General features: G+C 37.5%; 3 protein-coding genes and 1 pseudogene across 7 annotated transcripts; 2 read left to right on the top strand and 2 right to left on the bottom strand.

Moving 5' to 3' along the window:
- The first annotated feature begins 23 nt into the window (after positions 1-23).
- Positions 24-3,138, top strand: LOC147474170 (RCC1 domain-containing protein RUG3, mitochondrial-like). Its single transcript, XM_086586513.1, is given in 7 exon segments — positions 24-540; positions 543-639; positions 728-867; positions 957-1,151; positions 1,358-1,486; positions 1,713-1,868; positions 2,548-3,138. Coding segments are annotated over 7 exon segments (1,326 nt in total). The 5' UTR covers positions 24-134; the 3' UTR covers positions 2,751-3,138.
- Positions 3,139-4,986: 1,848 nt separating this feature from the next.
- APL (Homeodomain-like superfamily protein) lies at positions 4,987-7,090 on the bottom strand. 4 transcript variants are annotated; one of them, XM_086586516.1, is made up of 6 exons: positions 6,695-7,090; positions 6,493-6,569; positions 6,307-6,364; positions 6,055-6,121; positions 5,889-5,961; positions 4,987-5,791 (listed from the first exon to the last, which is right to left on the bottom strand). In XM_086586516.1, the coding sequence occupies exons 1-6, from the start codon at positions 6,858-6,860 to the stop codon at positions 5,159-5,161; spliced, it is 1,074 nt and encodes a 357-aa protein (XP_086442642.1). In that variant the 5' UTR covers positions 6,861-7,090; the 3' UTR covers positions 4,987-5,158. The 4 variants fall into 4 exon arrangements, with proteins under 4 accessions (XP_086442642.1, XP_086442643.1, XP_086442641.1 ...); XM_086586517.1 differs by having other exon boundaries at positions 4,987-5,785; positions 6,695-6,994; XM_086586515.1 differs by having other exon boundaries at positions 4,987-5,785; positions 5,889-5,958; positions 6,695-6,980.
- Positions 7,091-10,097: 3,007 nt separating this feature from the next.
- Positions 10,098-10,674, top strand: LOC147474168 (37S ribosomal protein S27). Its single transcript, XM_086586552.1, has 2 exons — positions 10,098-10,355; positions 10,461-10,674. The coding sequence occupies exons 1-2, from the start codon at positions 10,144-10,146 to the stop codon at positions 10,549-10,551; spliced, it is 303 nt and encodes a 100-aa protein (XP_086442678.1). The 5' UTR covers positions 10,098-10,143; the 3' UTR covers positions 10,552-10,674.
- A 1,403-nt stretch (positions 10,675-12,077) lies between these two features.
- On the bottom strand, positions 12,078-14,193 carry LOC147474167 (pentatricopeptide repeat-containing protein At1g25360 pseudogene; annotated as a pseudogene). Its single transcript, XR_015210085.1, has one exon. The product of XR_015210085.1 is annotated as a pentatricopeptide repeat-containing protein At1g25360 pseudogene (transcript).
- Positions 14,194-14,195: the final 2 nt, after the last annotated feature.

The raw sequence follows: 14,195 nt of genomic DNA, 5'->3' as shown, positions 1-14,195 counted from the left end.
GTTTGTTTACTGTGTCAATATAAAATGTCCCTGGAACTCCCATATAACAAATGGCAGCTTAAAACCTCTGCAAAACCCCCGAACACAGTGGAGAGCAGCAGCAGAGAAATAATGCAGATTGTGAAGCAATAATCATGGCACATCGCCTATTAGTTCGCCACCTGTCATCTTCCTCTAACAAAACTAAAACACCCCTTCTTTGGAAAACTGAAAATGAGCCATCCACTCCCACAACAGCTCTACAAGTCCTTTCATGGGGAAAAGGTGCTTCTGGCCAATTAGGTGGTGGCATTGAGGAAAACCGTCTCTACCCAACTTCTGTAGCCAACCTCATTTTGCCATCCAACTTTCGCCTCTCACCAATCCCAGGTTTACTCATTCCTTCACCTACTTCCACTTCATCATCTTCTTCTTCTTCTATAATTGAGACCTCAATCTCTTGTGGGCTGTTTCATTCTTCTTTATTAGTTGATGGAAAGTTTTGGATTTGGGGAAAAGGCGACGGTGGCCGTCTTGGGTTCGGGCACGAAAACCCGGCTTTTTTCCTACTTTGAATCCTAATTTAATTACTGTTAGGAGTATTGCTCTTGGTGGGCTTCACTCTGTTGCGCTCACCAATGCTGGGGAAGTCTTCACTTGGTTAGTATTATTATCACAATGTACCTTATTAGTTGAATTTACATATAGTTATAACGGTTGGTTGGTTGGGGCTTGTATAAATTTATAGGGGTTATGGTGGATTTGGGGCACTTGGGCATTCAGTTTATACTAGGGAGTTGTCTCCTAAAAAGGTGAAGGAAGAATGGAATGACAAAATTTGCCATATCGCGACTAGTGGGACTCATACTGCGGCTGTCTCTGAATCTGGTTGGTTTGCTTAGCAACTTATGGATTCATTTTTTAAACAAATAACCTTATTTTGATTGCATTTTTCTTGAGTATTCATTTTAATGTAGGTGATCTTTATATGTGGGGTCGAGATGAAGGAGATGGTAGATTGGGTCTTGGTCCTAATCGTGGCCCCAACGAGGGTGGTGGATATAGTACTCCCACCAAAGTGGAAATTTTGCCTGTGCCTGTGGCTGCTGTGTCTTGTGGGGGTTTTTTCACGATGGCTTTGACTAGAGAGGGACAACTTTGGAATTGGGGAGGCAAGGATTTCCTTTTTGTTTTACTTGCTTTCTGTTGTAGATTCATTTGGATTGTGATTCCCTGCCATTTGTATTATTCCTCTTTTTAAGTAAGATGTAACTGTACATGAGGCTATACTAAAATTTGAAAAACAAGGATTTTTGTTTACTTCCGTCATCAATGTTTACATGGGAATCATGCTGATAATATCTTGTAATTCATGCAGCAAACTCCAACTATGAGCTAGGACGAGGTGATAAAGTTGGGGGCTGGAAACCGCAACCAGTTCCTACCCTTCAAGATATTCGTATCTCTCAGATAGCAAGTGGTGGTTATCACTCTTTAGCATTAACGGGTAAGCAGTAATAGATAAGCTGTTGGATGCACTAGTTTTTATATTTCATCGTAACATTGATATATATATTTTATGTGGATTATTCAAGCTCAGGAATTGATTATCATTTAAGTCCGAAAAGGATAGTTTAGTGTCTGTTTCAGAATAGAGCTGGTATTTTTGTTTTTAATTTGGGTCAGTTCACTTTTGGAGATTAGTACCTAATAATTCATGCTAAAAATTTCAGATGAAGGGAAAGTACTTTCATGGGGACATGGTGGACATGGTCAGTTGGGTCATTCTCCCATTCAGAATGTGAAGGTTCCTACAGTGGTTGAAGCATTAGCTGAGGAACGGGTTGTTTATGTTGCATGTGAAGGTTCCTCTTCAGCTGCTATCACTGGTAAGAACTGCATAAATAGATTCTCATACATAACTTAATTAGTTCATATCTTTCAATCTGGTTATTTAGTTATCATCATTATTAGTATTATTATTTTCTTTGACGTTTCATTCTAGCTAGATTATTCCGTGTGGCATATTATAAAGCGCAGTAGTAGTTTGACCGCAGTATATACGTGAACGTGCTAAAACACGATTTTTATGGTAGCGTCTGGTCCTTTCTTTGTTACCTTAGTATACGCCCCTACAAGAATCTAGATAGAGGGACCATTGCAATCATATCCATATCTTGGACATTGACATTCTTTGAGTTGGACAGCTCGATTCTTAAGAAGGAATCGATTCGCTCCATGAGGTGTTGTGGAAGATTATTCTGGGCCTAATTCATCAATCTTTATGAGTTTCTTACGTCATTCATCTCGTCAATAGCACTTCTCTTAGAAAACAATTTTAAAAAGAAATTAGAACTTGCAAAGAATCAAAACTTTATTAGGCAACCTGGATAAAAAAATGAGAACATCTGATATTTGCTCTTGCATACTGTTACATTGAGTTTCAAGACTACCAGCTACACTTTTGTTTGCACATGTGACCGTGAAACCGCGTGTATAGATATAGTACATTGTTTCCCTTTATCCATAAACATGTCAAGTATTGAAATTTTTTATGTTTAATCACAGATGAAGGGAAGTTGTACATGTGGGGAAATGGAAAGGATTTCCAACTCGGGGTTCCTGGGCTACCTGAGGTACAACCTTTGCCTGTTGAAGTGAAGTTTTTAAGTGAGGACGACGGATTAGGCCCCCACCATGTTCTTTCAGTTGCAATAGGAGCATCTCATGCTATGTGCCTAGTTTCAAGGTCGAGTGTGAGTTATGGCTAATTGCAGACTTAAAAGCTATAATTTCCAGCTTGGATGCTTGATAAAAGGACTTGGAGGACAATCTTGAAATGATTATGTTGGCGGAGTGGAGACAGACTATATTTCGTGGTAGAGTGAATCTGAACTGGTATAGATGTTGCTATGATATTGCATCCAAAAGACAAGGAGGAAATTTGTCGTTCAATTCGTAGAGGGCTCATCCTACAGTTGAGTAGATTACCTGTCAGTGTTCCTGAATATTTCATGAGCTACTGGATCAGGGCGAGAAAATGCTATTTTCTGTTCATTGTCCTGCCAGAGGGAGCTTAATAATCGTTGTTTAAAATTGCTGATTGTACTGTTATTATCGCTAATTAGAGTAAAAAATAAGCTCGAGAATTCTAAATTACACACGCAGACACACTGCTTAATTGACAAAGAGCATGGAGATGGCTAACCCAAAACATTCCGTTTCTATTCAGTGGAACCAGTGGACTTGGAGCTGAAACAAATGGAAATGTCAAAACTCGTAATAACTTGAATTGTCTCCAATGTCCAATATCAATCTACTGACGCACATTTCACTCAGTAAAATGAAATGCAAAGCTATAATAATAATAGAAACTTTGATATTTATATTCATGGTCTATTCCAGACAACACATCACCCAAGCAGTAAACCAATGTATGTTAGTAGATATCATCTGTAAGAGGTCAAATAGTATGTTTTGGTACTTAATTGAAGGCCGCAATGTAAGGCACCTGTTAAAAAAGAAGGATGCCCAGTTATATGATCACCTACTCTACGAGTGTAGTGACTTGGATATTTTGAAGCTGTCAAAAGCTCCTGTCTGGTGTAGGTCATTTTTGCCTAGGAATGAGCGAGGTGGAAAAAATAGAATAAACCTGAGGTGGGAAAAAAGTTCAGTAGTAGGGGAGAGAAGATATGAACCGAGTATAAAGATCAAGTATGATGATGAGTGTATGACAATATCATTCTTTATCTTTTCTTCAATGTCATTCTTTTTTGTTTTCAATTACAGCTTTCCAACACAAGTCCTTGAAATTCTATAATACATCACTTTGCTGCCTTGCTTTGCTTTGATACCTGGATGTACAACTAGATTTTAGGCTCGCAAAAAGGCGCGTAGAAGGTGGGGGGAGGGGGCAAGGAGCTGTTTCTCCGTAGTACTTTTGTAGAAGAATTTTGCTGAAACCAAAGTAAATGTCTAGTGAAAACAGAATCCAATGTGGTAGACTGGTAGTTCTAGGGACGTTCAAATGATTTTGGTTGACGGATGAAGCACAAATAACTAGTATTACTCTATTCTCATCATTCGAATGATTGCCTGATTATTATTCAAACTACAACATATATACTTACTTAGTAATCATCAGCTTTTGACAAGACCCAGTATCACCTTTGTCCACTTAAAGATGGAAGCTTCCTCGATAACTGCACGCGTGGGAGTGCGTACAAGTATTCTTTCCCTTTATCTCTTCATCTTTCCTCTCCTCAGATCTCTCTCTCTCTCAAAGTTGCCAACTTGCAGCCTCTACATTTTCTCTGTAACCAATAAAGTTGGTTGCACCACCTTCTTTTCCCCACAGGAAAAGAAGCCTCAGTTCATGGTTATAATCAAAAGAGTCCTCATGCATAGCTCTTATGATAGTATAGGCATGCATGTTATATCTGTACTTCAAAATCAGAGCTCATACCCAACACACACAAATTTGCGTCCAACACTATATGGAATGTAAACTAACATAAGGAGCAGACATACACAAAGGAATATTATTGTCAGTGTTCTTGCTCAGTTTAGAAAGATAAAAAGGAGCTTCATTCTAAACTAACTCCATTCCCTATTGAGGGGTATTTATATATGAACGCTAGCTACCATATATAGAGTCTACCAATTATTTATACCTCCCAAAATCCAAGATCTTTTGAACAGTTAGTGATCATTGTTGCTTCATTCTCCAATATGTTTTCTTTCGTTTTATAATGATGGGAGTAACTAACTATGACCAACTAAAACAAAAGCAATCTAGCTACCTCAAGGAAAGATTGCTACTATCAAGTAACACGTAACAGCTAGTCAAGAACAAGACCCACATGAAGAAAACATAGCAGGTGCCAATGAAACAGATTCGGATACATAAAATACCTAAATTAGACATGAATGCCGTCTCTTCTTTTTGGATTGAAGTCCAAAACGTACGTAAGCACTTAAATGCAAGAGACTTGAGAGAGTAGGTGAAAGCAGTGAAACCTTATAATGCTCATATAAACTAACAATGTCCAATAAAAAATAGTTTAGTTTCACAATGCATGGAATTCTTTCATTCTTGAAAAGAATTCTAGCAAAGTGATAATACTCTCTCTAACCTTCACCCCAGCCATGTATAACTTCTAGCAATTGTTTATGCTCAAGCATAATTTGAATTTCTTCCACCTACCTTGCTCATTGAATTGACTCTATTCGTTGAAAGTGAACCTCTTTGTGGAGACGGTCTATCAAGCTTGGCTGAAGCTTCATACTTCCTATCCACCACACTATCACCATGGAAGGCTGGTTTTGTTTCATAAACATCTCCTATAGGATCCATTTCATTGCCACCATCAATCGTCAGAGGTACACCTTGAATAGGATCATTCTTAAAGGGGTCTTCCTGCGAGCCTAACATTCCCAGTTGTTGTAATCTGATATCATCAGTCCAACCAAGAGGATTCTTACTTGTACTGCCATATGAGTTCGGCCTTCTCCTCCCTAGACAAATGTTGTCATTGATTGGAGAAAACCCGTCAAGAGATGATCTGTCCATTTGTTGCTGCATGTCAAGATGTTCCCCTCCATAAATGTGTAAGTCTTGAAGAGAAGGAAAAGTTATAGAAGGGCTCAGATCTTTCATGTTGTTCATGTCAGCAACTTCCTGAATACCACCACTTTTGTAGCTTCCTGAAGCCATGTTGTCACCGGCAAATGTCTGGTAAGCTTTCTCTAGAATGTTTTGCATATACTTTCCTTGAGCCTCAATCCTGAGTTGAAGGTGCTTCTGTACCTTAACACAACAAGGCATATGTCAAACTAAGCCAAATTAACGTCACCTGCAGGTTGCTAGTGCTAATTCGTGCTGTTCTGTGATGTGACCGCTTTACCTCTAATTGCTCATGCAATCTTCTTTGTACTTCCACTTGCATCCTAAGAGCTTCGCTGATGTGTACATTCCTACTAATATAAGAAACAAAAAGCATATAACTTCTTCAGAAAATGATTACAGCTTATGATTACAGGTAATATAAGGATCTAGGAACAATTTCGTACTCATTCATACTTCGACCCATTATCCCAGCTGAAGACGAAGCATTTCTCTGAAGATCTAGAGCAGAAGCTTCATTGAAATTGAACAAGGAAATTAACGAAAACTCAGAAACTTGATTGTAAAAGAAATGTTTAATTATAAAAAAATGGGAAGAATGTAAATAGCTCCAAATTATTAACCGAAACAAGTGGCCATACTGCACTCTCTAGTCTCTACTGCTTAATAATAAGAATTAGAAGTAGTAGTTCTCTCACCATCCTTAATAGAGTGATCATTGAATTCCTTATGTGGCTGCTTCCCAAGTCTGAATTTCTAGAAAACAAAAACAAAGAGAAAGGAAGAAATTAAAAGAACAACCAAACAGAAAAGTTACATGAGCCGCGCAGGGAGAGAAAAACTGAATAAAACCGTACCAGTCATGAAATTTTCCTATGGTTTACCTGAAGGTGGCTTTTGAGATGGTATAGAGTCAGACCCTTGACACCCATAACCCTCATGATAGTTTTTGGGGTGGCTTCTACAGTTTTAAACAAAGAAAAATATGTTAACATATTGGAAGTAAGAAAGAAAAGATGGAAGAACATATGACAGAAGATTAAAGATATAAAGTAATTGAATATAGAAGAGTAGAAAGGCCAGTACTATCTGGTCCTCCAAGCTGAGTAACTGCATCGACAAATCGCTCATGAAGCTCAACTGTCCATCGCAGACGGGGTTTCGGGTCTGTTGTTAGGACAAGCCCAGAGTCCCCTTGAACACACATAGACCTCTCATGTGAATTCATAGTAGGCTTCTTGGAATGGAACATATCCTTTCAGCTGCACCAGAATAGGAAGAGATTCAAGAACAAAAGTGATGGATATGTGGAATAGGGTGCGTTTTTGAAGGAAGTGTATTGCTTCGCCTCTCTCTTTCTCTCTCTCTATAATATAAAGTATGTGTGGTAAATCCTAACATTTAAAAAATATATGATAATAATGCCCACCGACTTGTGTATGCACTTCAAACCCTTTGCCAAAAGATACTTCAGAACGAGATAGAAAGAACATATTTTTGTATGCTGTATGTACAAGGTATAGAGTGGAAAAAGAGTACATAACCGTACTATTAGAGAATTAGGGAAAGTATGATAGTATAGGTAGAAATGTCATTGATAGGATTTTGTTCTGGTATTTGGGAAATGGTATTCTAGCTTTTCAAAGTAGAAATGAGAGAGACATCTCATGCAATGATTTTGTGCAAAATGTTAAAATCTTAGTATTCTTTATTTGAACTTATTCCCTCATGCAAACTCTAATCATTGTTTTATTTTCTCATGGTACCCTCCCTTCTCCCAACAAACACAAACACACACACTGAATTTATGTACTTTTAAATTTCATGACATCTATTCATTAAAATTTGTCATAAGATCGACTTCATGAGCACCCTGACTAGTTTATTATATACCTGTAGGAATATGGTGACTTGAAACTATATATTATGAGGTACAGGAAGATATCATGCCTAATATTGGTATCATTGAAACCGGCCTCCAAATTAAGAGTGCAGTTTTTATTTTTAAATTTTTGACAGAGGTAGTAGGGGGGTCAAGCGTGCCACGAATTGGGCGTCGCGAGCTCCTTGTAAATAGCAAGACCAATTCGATCGTCTACTAATCATCTCGAGTAACTTTAGTATATGTGGTTGGTATAGTAAGAGGGTGTAAACATCAATCCACAAAGGGGTGTTGTATTGTGGAGCTTTTGAGGGCAGGTGGAGGACCTTTCTTTCCTCTTGTAAAGTTGTTTGGAATGGCTTTTGTGGAATAGAAGATTGTCTCTCCCATGCATATGTCATCAAGGTAATTACAATAATCCAACTCTAAAGAAACAAAAACTTAAAATAGAGTCAAACCCAATATATTGAGACTTAAAGGTCCCACACATTTGCAAAAAAGTAAAATGAGGATGAGCAAGAACAATATAAAGCTCTCTCTCACTCACCCTCTCTCCTTCATCTTCCCATGCAAGGATGTCAAAATCTCTTGAAGATCATAGAAAGTTTAGAAAAGAAAATGCATACCATTTACCCCTGTTCCTCAAGAGAATAGATGCTTTCTTCTTTGACAATCAAAGAAATATTCTTCTCTCATCGAAATATTAAATCACCAAAGTGGTTGTTCTCTCAATATGATCCATCTTGTCTGAAAAATTCTACTAACTTTTCCCAATGATCTCCTAAAATCTAACATATATACATAGCAACTTGGTATTATTATTTCAAAATGCATGTCTAAATCATGGTGTAGAATTTGCTGTGAGTTTAGAAGAGTATACATACGTACATAATAACATAACTACTTAACTTTAGATTTCCTTTGTGTTTAAGTAATAATTTTTTAATATTAACATAGTCTAAAAAGGTCTTCATTTAGTTTTGGGAAAACGAAGAATAACATATGTGGAGTTGTTTAATTGTACGTATTAGATTGTTATCAAAGTATGCATTTAACTTTAGCTCTTTATGTTAAGATATGGGGATGTTAGTTAGCTTGAATATCAAGCATCTTTATATGCTTTTCGCGAATTATTCTTACCTATGCCATATATATTCCTCAATAAATAATACTTCAAACTAGAAAAAGTCTAATGGGAGGTTATAAATGGGCCACATAGGCTTTTTAAACCACTAAAACCAAAAAAACCAATCCAAGCACCCAAACCACAAAAATGTCATTCCAATGGACTGCTAAGATCAAGTTCACTATAGCCTCCTAAAATTAGAGTCTCAGAACTTAAAAAGATGCTATATAGTCTTTTTTAGCTAGATTTTTTGCCTTTTAGCCAAATTGGGCACCCCAAAATCAAAAAACCAATCCAACTAAAAGCGTTTTCTATTTTGAAGCTTAAAATGATATGGGCAAGACATAGTTTGCCATACTTTGTCCATTATTTTTTGAAATTTTTTAGATAAAATAACAATTGATTTATCACTTTTACTTCCAATAACTTGTTTTATATCGACCCATGAAGCCAAGTCTAATAAAAAAATAAGACTTTATTCCTTTGATCATCAAGTCAAAGTCCATAACTTATTATTCTCAAACTTATTTCTTATAAATTATATTTTTATTCACAAGCCAAGTCTAAAACTAAAGGTTTCCTTCCACACCATTAAAAGAAAATACGCAGGACATTTGTAACATAGAAACCAAAACAACCTTTGTCGAGGAAAAATGAATTTATAATCTCAAACCTTTCTCCATCACTTGTTCAAAAGCCAATATTTCCATTTCCATATACAAAGCTTGAATCACTTTTAAATTAGAAAGAAAGGTAATATTATATTTGTTTGAATCTATTATAGAAAATAATTTTTTTAGACATCTTTTCAAAATTTAAGACTTTTTATATCTATTACTTTTTTCCTTTAAAATGATAATATAATTATTGAAATGTTAAATGTAATTTTAGTGAGGTTTGATACAAGGAAGAACAAATTATATTTGATTTTAACAACCCATTTTAAATTTTTCCATTGGACTTGATTGGTTGGACTTTAAAAGAGACATTTTCTTAAAATTTAAAGAAGGAGAAAATATAAACCCAACCAAAATTAAAAGACCTTGAGGTTTAGACTTGTGAGCCCTATTGACTTTATAATAATATCCGAAGGCGGGGCTTTACATGTTTGTAAGGACCCGACATGTGTTAAATTTGCCTTTTAATGCCGGTATAAATTGACTGCTCTAAAAGGGTCTTAAAAATTTCAAAAACTTAAGATTTTTACAAAATAATAGACGGATGGTCGTGTGTTAAATTATGACGGCGCCATTGTCGTCGTCAAAAAAAAATCACTTTTAAGACTTCAAAACAGAAAACGCGATTAAATTGGTTTTTTTATTTTGGGGTGCCAAATTTGGCTGGGCAAGCTAAAAGACCTATAGTATGTAGTACTTTTTAGCATCTTAGGCGATATTTTTGGGGTCCCATTAATTTTCCAAAATCTTGGGACACAAAAATATATCGTATAATTGTCAAAATATCAATGAAATTGAAACATTTATTATTGAGCTTGAGTCTTGTTCATTTTGTGGGTGGGGAGAAAAGATGAGCAAGCTGAAGCAGATGGTGGCAGCAGCAGCGATAACCGGATTAACGGAAGCAAGAGCAAGAATATTTGGTCACGTGCTCAATCCAACGGGGCAGAGATCTCCACATAAGCTTCTACGAAAGAAACTAATCGGAGAAAAGGTTGCATCTTGGTACCCTCACGACATCAAGAAAGATGACCCCGCTATAATGCAACGTGAAGAGGAAGCGTATTCTCTTTTATCCTTCAATTTTACATTTTTTTTTTTTTTTTTTTAGTCTGCTTACTATTTGTTTGATCAATTGTTTCTTTGGTAATTTTGATATCGTCCCAGGCGTTTATCTAAGCTGGAAATGTTGAAACGTCGTGGGAAAGGACCACCCAAGAAGGGGAAAGGAAGGCGAGCTATCAAACGTAGCAAGTAGAGGTAACAAATCGATATCTAGATTGCTCCTCAAATCCTCCAAAGGATTTGAGTTTAGGCTTGTCTTTCCTCAAACTATGTAAGCGAAAAAACTCATTCCAATTGATGATAGCATTTGAACCTCTATCTGTTTGGTTTAGTCAATTTTTTTACAAACATTGTAAAGTGAAAAACTTACAAAGACAATGGCTTGCAGAAAATGTAGATTGCCAATGTATCAGCTTGCCAATGTTTTACTCTTTTAAGATTTAATTAAGATTCAAGATTCAACACCAAGAAAAACAGCTCTTTTAGCACACAGGGAGATGTAATGGCGATGCATCAGTTCATTGACTGAGCTTGTGTTTGAAGATTGGATCTTTACTGTAATAACAAATTAGGAGCCCCACATGACTCTGTATGAGCTTGTGTTTGAAGATTGGATCTTTACTGTAACAAAATAGGATCCCCCACATGACTATGTATGTAGCAATGCCGACCATTGCAACACCCAGGAGCTATGCAAAGTTAAAGCTTGTGGCAGTTGACTGTGAGAAGCCTCATGCCCTCATCTGATACAGACATACAGTACCGTATTGGCAAAAAAATGACTAGGACTGTTCCCGATTCCCGAGAGGAAAGTCTAACCATTGAAGGACAAATGAATATCAACTTCTATTATGCATGTGGGTAAAGGCTGGAATGCAAAAAACATTCACACCGAGGAAACTATAAAGGTTAAAATGCACAGAAGAAAACTTGTACGATAGCAAATCCTCAAAAAACGTTTGCAGGAGAATAATTTCATAAATAGTGGCGCACATAAAAAAAAAATGCATAAATAGTGGCATCATTATTCAGAAAGAGTGTCTCGCATTGCAGTTAGTACATGATACATATGAACCCAAAAACATCAAGGGAGCTAAAAGGAAGGGGAGAAAGAGCAGAGGCCCCATTGCAACTGCTGCAACAAGAAGAAAGCCACGGATTTTCCATCGAGTCCGAATTTGTGGACAGACTTGTCCACAAACAGCACAATTCTATTGGTTAACAGTTTTTTTGGGCAGTAGCACAGTTTTTTTGGGCAGCCACTCCACCAATAAAAAGCTGAGGTCTTGTGGACAGCAAACAGTTGCTTGTCCACAAATTTATTCTGTTTTCCATCACTGGTAAACAGAAATCAACAGGTTATCTAGAGTTCAGAAGTGCTATGAAATTGAGATAATTCTGACTCTTTTATATTTGGAAAGAACAAAACTGAAGAGTGAAAGCTGATGACTGAGAAGGTGGAATGCCTCAATCCTTACTCCTTAACAACTTTTCTGCACATACGTAGAAGCGTTCCTCAGCATACTGCGACCTTGTCATAGTAATCTTCGGTCAAACGACTTTGCCCAAGTTCTATATCGTCAAACATGGCATCAAGGAGCCAATCCTGTCAAATGACAAAATGGTTAATTGTTTCATTATGACTTGTAAAGTTATGTGGACAGTCAGGAATATCTGGATAGCAGGTTTTGGTGTTTAACAAATTTCCTTACCTGAAAATGTTGAACAGATCACTTGTTATTTTGTGAATATCTCATCAGCCCACTAAGGGTCTCCCGCAGATCCCCAAGTAAACCTGAATTAGATGCAAGGAACAACCCTGTTTACAATGTAAAATCATCAGTAAGGAATGTCATGTAAAATCGCTTGCATATAGTTCTTCCCCATCACAGCATACAAAAACAGTCCAACGAGGGTCCACAGGCACAATTTTTTGAAAGCTAATCCCAGAAACCAAATCTTGTTCTAGCTGACAGTATTATGTAGCGCATTATCATCATGTTAGTCACCAATAGTCTCCACAGGAACAGGAACCGTCTTTGAAATGATGGAAACGGTTCACATCTCTCACAATGATCTCTCGATCATAGATTCTGGATATAAACTTGGTTGCAGTGTGACAGTCAATGCAGATTCGTAGGTTCTTAGTCACACGAAGAATTGTTCCTGGATATGTATTAAGAAGCCCAAAGGCGATTGCCAACTTCTCACTGTGACTGCTTAAGGTATGCTCTTTCTCTTCTTCACTTACGTCATGCAATACAAAACTTGTGTCTGGTACATACCCAGCTGCCTTTATTTTTTTAGGCAAGTCTTCCAATAACCTATAAATCTCCTTCGTTTGTGGATGAGACATATCTCCTCCCAGAAAGAGATGAGCTTTTCCATTTACCTCAGTCCAACTACAAGCTAGGCTTTTCTTCATACCTTGACCCTTCAAGAGGGCTCTCAGATTGTCTACATCCTCCCACCTTCCAACTTCGGCGTACATATTAGAAAGTAGAACATAATTCCCACTGTTCTCCGGCTCCAACACAAACAAATTTTTGGCTGCTATCTCTCCAATTTCCAAGTTACGGTGCTTTCGGCAGGCAGCTAACAATGCACCCCAAATGCTAGGACCTGGTTGCATTGGCATTTGGTCAATAAGCCCCATTGCTTCCGTAATGCGTCCAGCACGACCGAGAAGATCCACGACACATGCATAATGCTCCACTCTTGGTTCCACTGAATAAACTGTATTCATACAATTGAAGTATTTTAAGCCTATATCAACAAGACCTGAATGGCTGCACCCCGATAGCAAACCCGTAAAACTAATGAAATCAGGTTGCACCCCTGCTTTTATCATGTCTTCAAAGGTCCACACAGTTTCCATTCCATGACCATGAGATGCATAAGCAGTTATCATGGTATTCCAAGCAACCAACCCCTTATCCTTCTCAGCTAATCTATCGAAACAACTAAGTGCATCTACAAGGCTTCCACATTTAGCGTACATTGCAATAAGCGCAGTCTGTACCAAAGTATTCGAGTCCAAGCCAATCCAACTTGCATATCTATGAATCCCTCTACCCTGCTCGAGAGCAGCAGCATGTGCACAAGCTGGCAGCACACTCATAATCGTAACCCCGTTAGGCTTCACTTCTGAACCCTCCCTCTGCATTTCTTCAAACAATCCCAACGCGCGATCCCCAAGTCCATTCTGAGTATACCCAGATATCATAGCAGTCCAAGAAACAATATTCCGTTCCAACATTCTCCGAAACAAATCTTCAGCAACATTAACATCCCCATTTTTCATGTACCCAGCAATCAAAGCATTCCAAGAAGAAACATCTCTAACAGACATCTTATCAAACAATTTACGAGCTTCAAAAATCTCGCCGCATTTAACATACATATCAATCAAAGAAGTCCCAACATACAAATCACACTCTAACCCATTCCTCAAACTATGCCCATGAACACATTTCCCAACTTGAACACGTAATAAATCAGCACAACACTTTAAAACAAAAGGGTATGTAAAATTATCAGGTTGAAATCCAAACGAATGCATTTCAAAGTACATTGCAATAGTTTTTTCCGAATACCCACTTCTCGTTAACCCACGTATAATCGAGTTATATAAAAGCGTGGAACGTTCATCGATTCGATTAAACACGAAGAAAGCCGAATCGATATCCTTATGACTTGCATACATTGCAACTATCTTTGCACCAACGAAGGCATTGGGTTTGAGGCCATGGATTGTTAAGAAAGCATGAACTTGTTGGCCAAGTTTTAGAGAGTGGGTGCCGGTTAAGGTTTGGAAAACTTGTGCGTAGGATAGCA

Source organism: Coptis chinensis, unplaced genomic scaffold (genome assembly GCF_015680905.1).
Source record: "Coptis chinensis isolate HL-2020 unplaced genomic scaffold, ASM1568090v1 utg1247_pilon_pilon, whole genome shotgun sequence".
Lineage (NCBI taxonomy): Eukaryota > Viridiplantae > Streptophyta > Magnoliopsida > Ranunculales > Ranunculaceae > Coptis > Coptis chinensis.
Note: the sequence above shows the minus strand (reverse complement) of the source record. Positions and strands in the feature narration are given on the sequence as shown.

Coding starts and splice junctions, on each gene's coding strand:
- APL (XM_086586516.1), bottom strand. CDS start 6,860: ATGTTCCATTCCAAGAAGCCTACTATGAATTCACATGAGAGGTCTATG. Junction 6,365..6,492: donor ATCTCAAAAGCCACCTTCAG/GTAAACCATAGG, acceptor TTTGTTTTCTAG/AAATTCAGACTTGGGAAGCA. Junction 5,962..6,054: donor ATGGGTCGAAGTATGAATGA/GTACGAAATTGT, acceptor TTCTTATATTAG/TAGGAATGTACACATCAGCG.
- LOC147474168 (XM_086586552.1), top strand. CDS start 10,144: ATGAGCAAGCTGAAGCAGATGGTGGCAGCAGCAGCGATAACCGGATTA. Junction 10,356..10,460: donor ATGCAACGTGAAGAGGAAGC/GTATTCTCTTTT, acceptor ATATCGTCCCAG/GCGTTTATCTAAGCTGGAAA.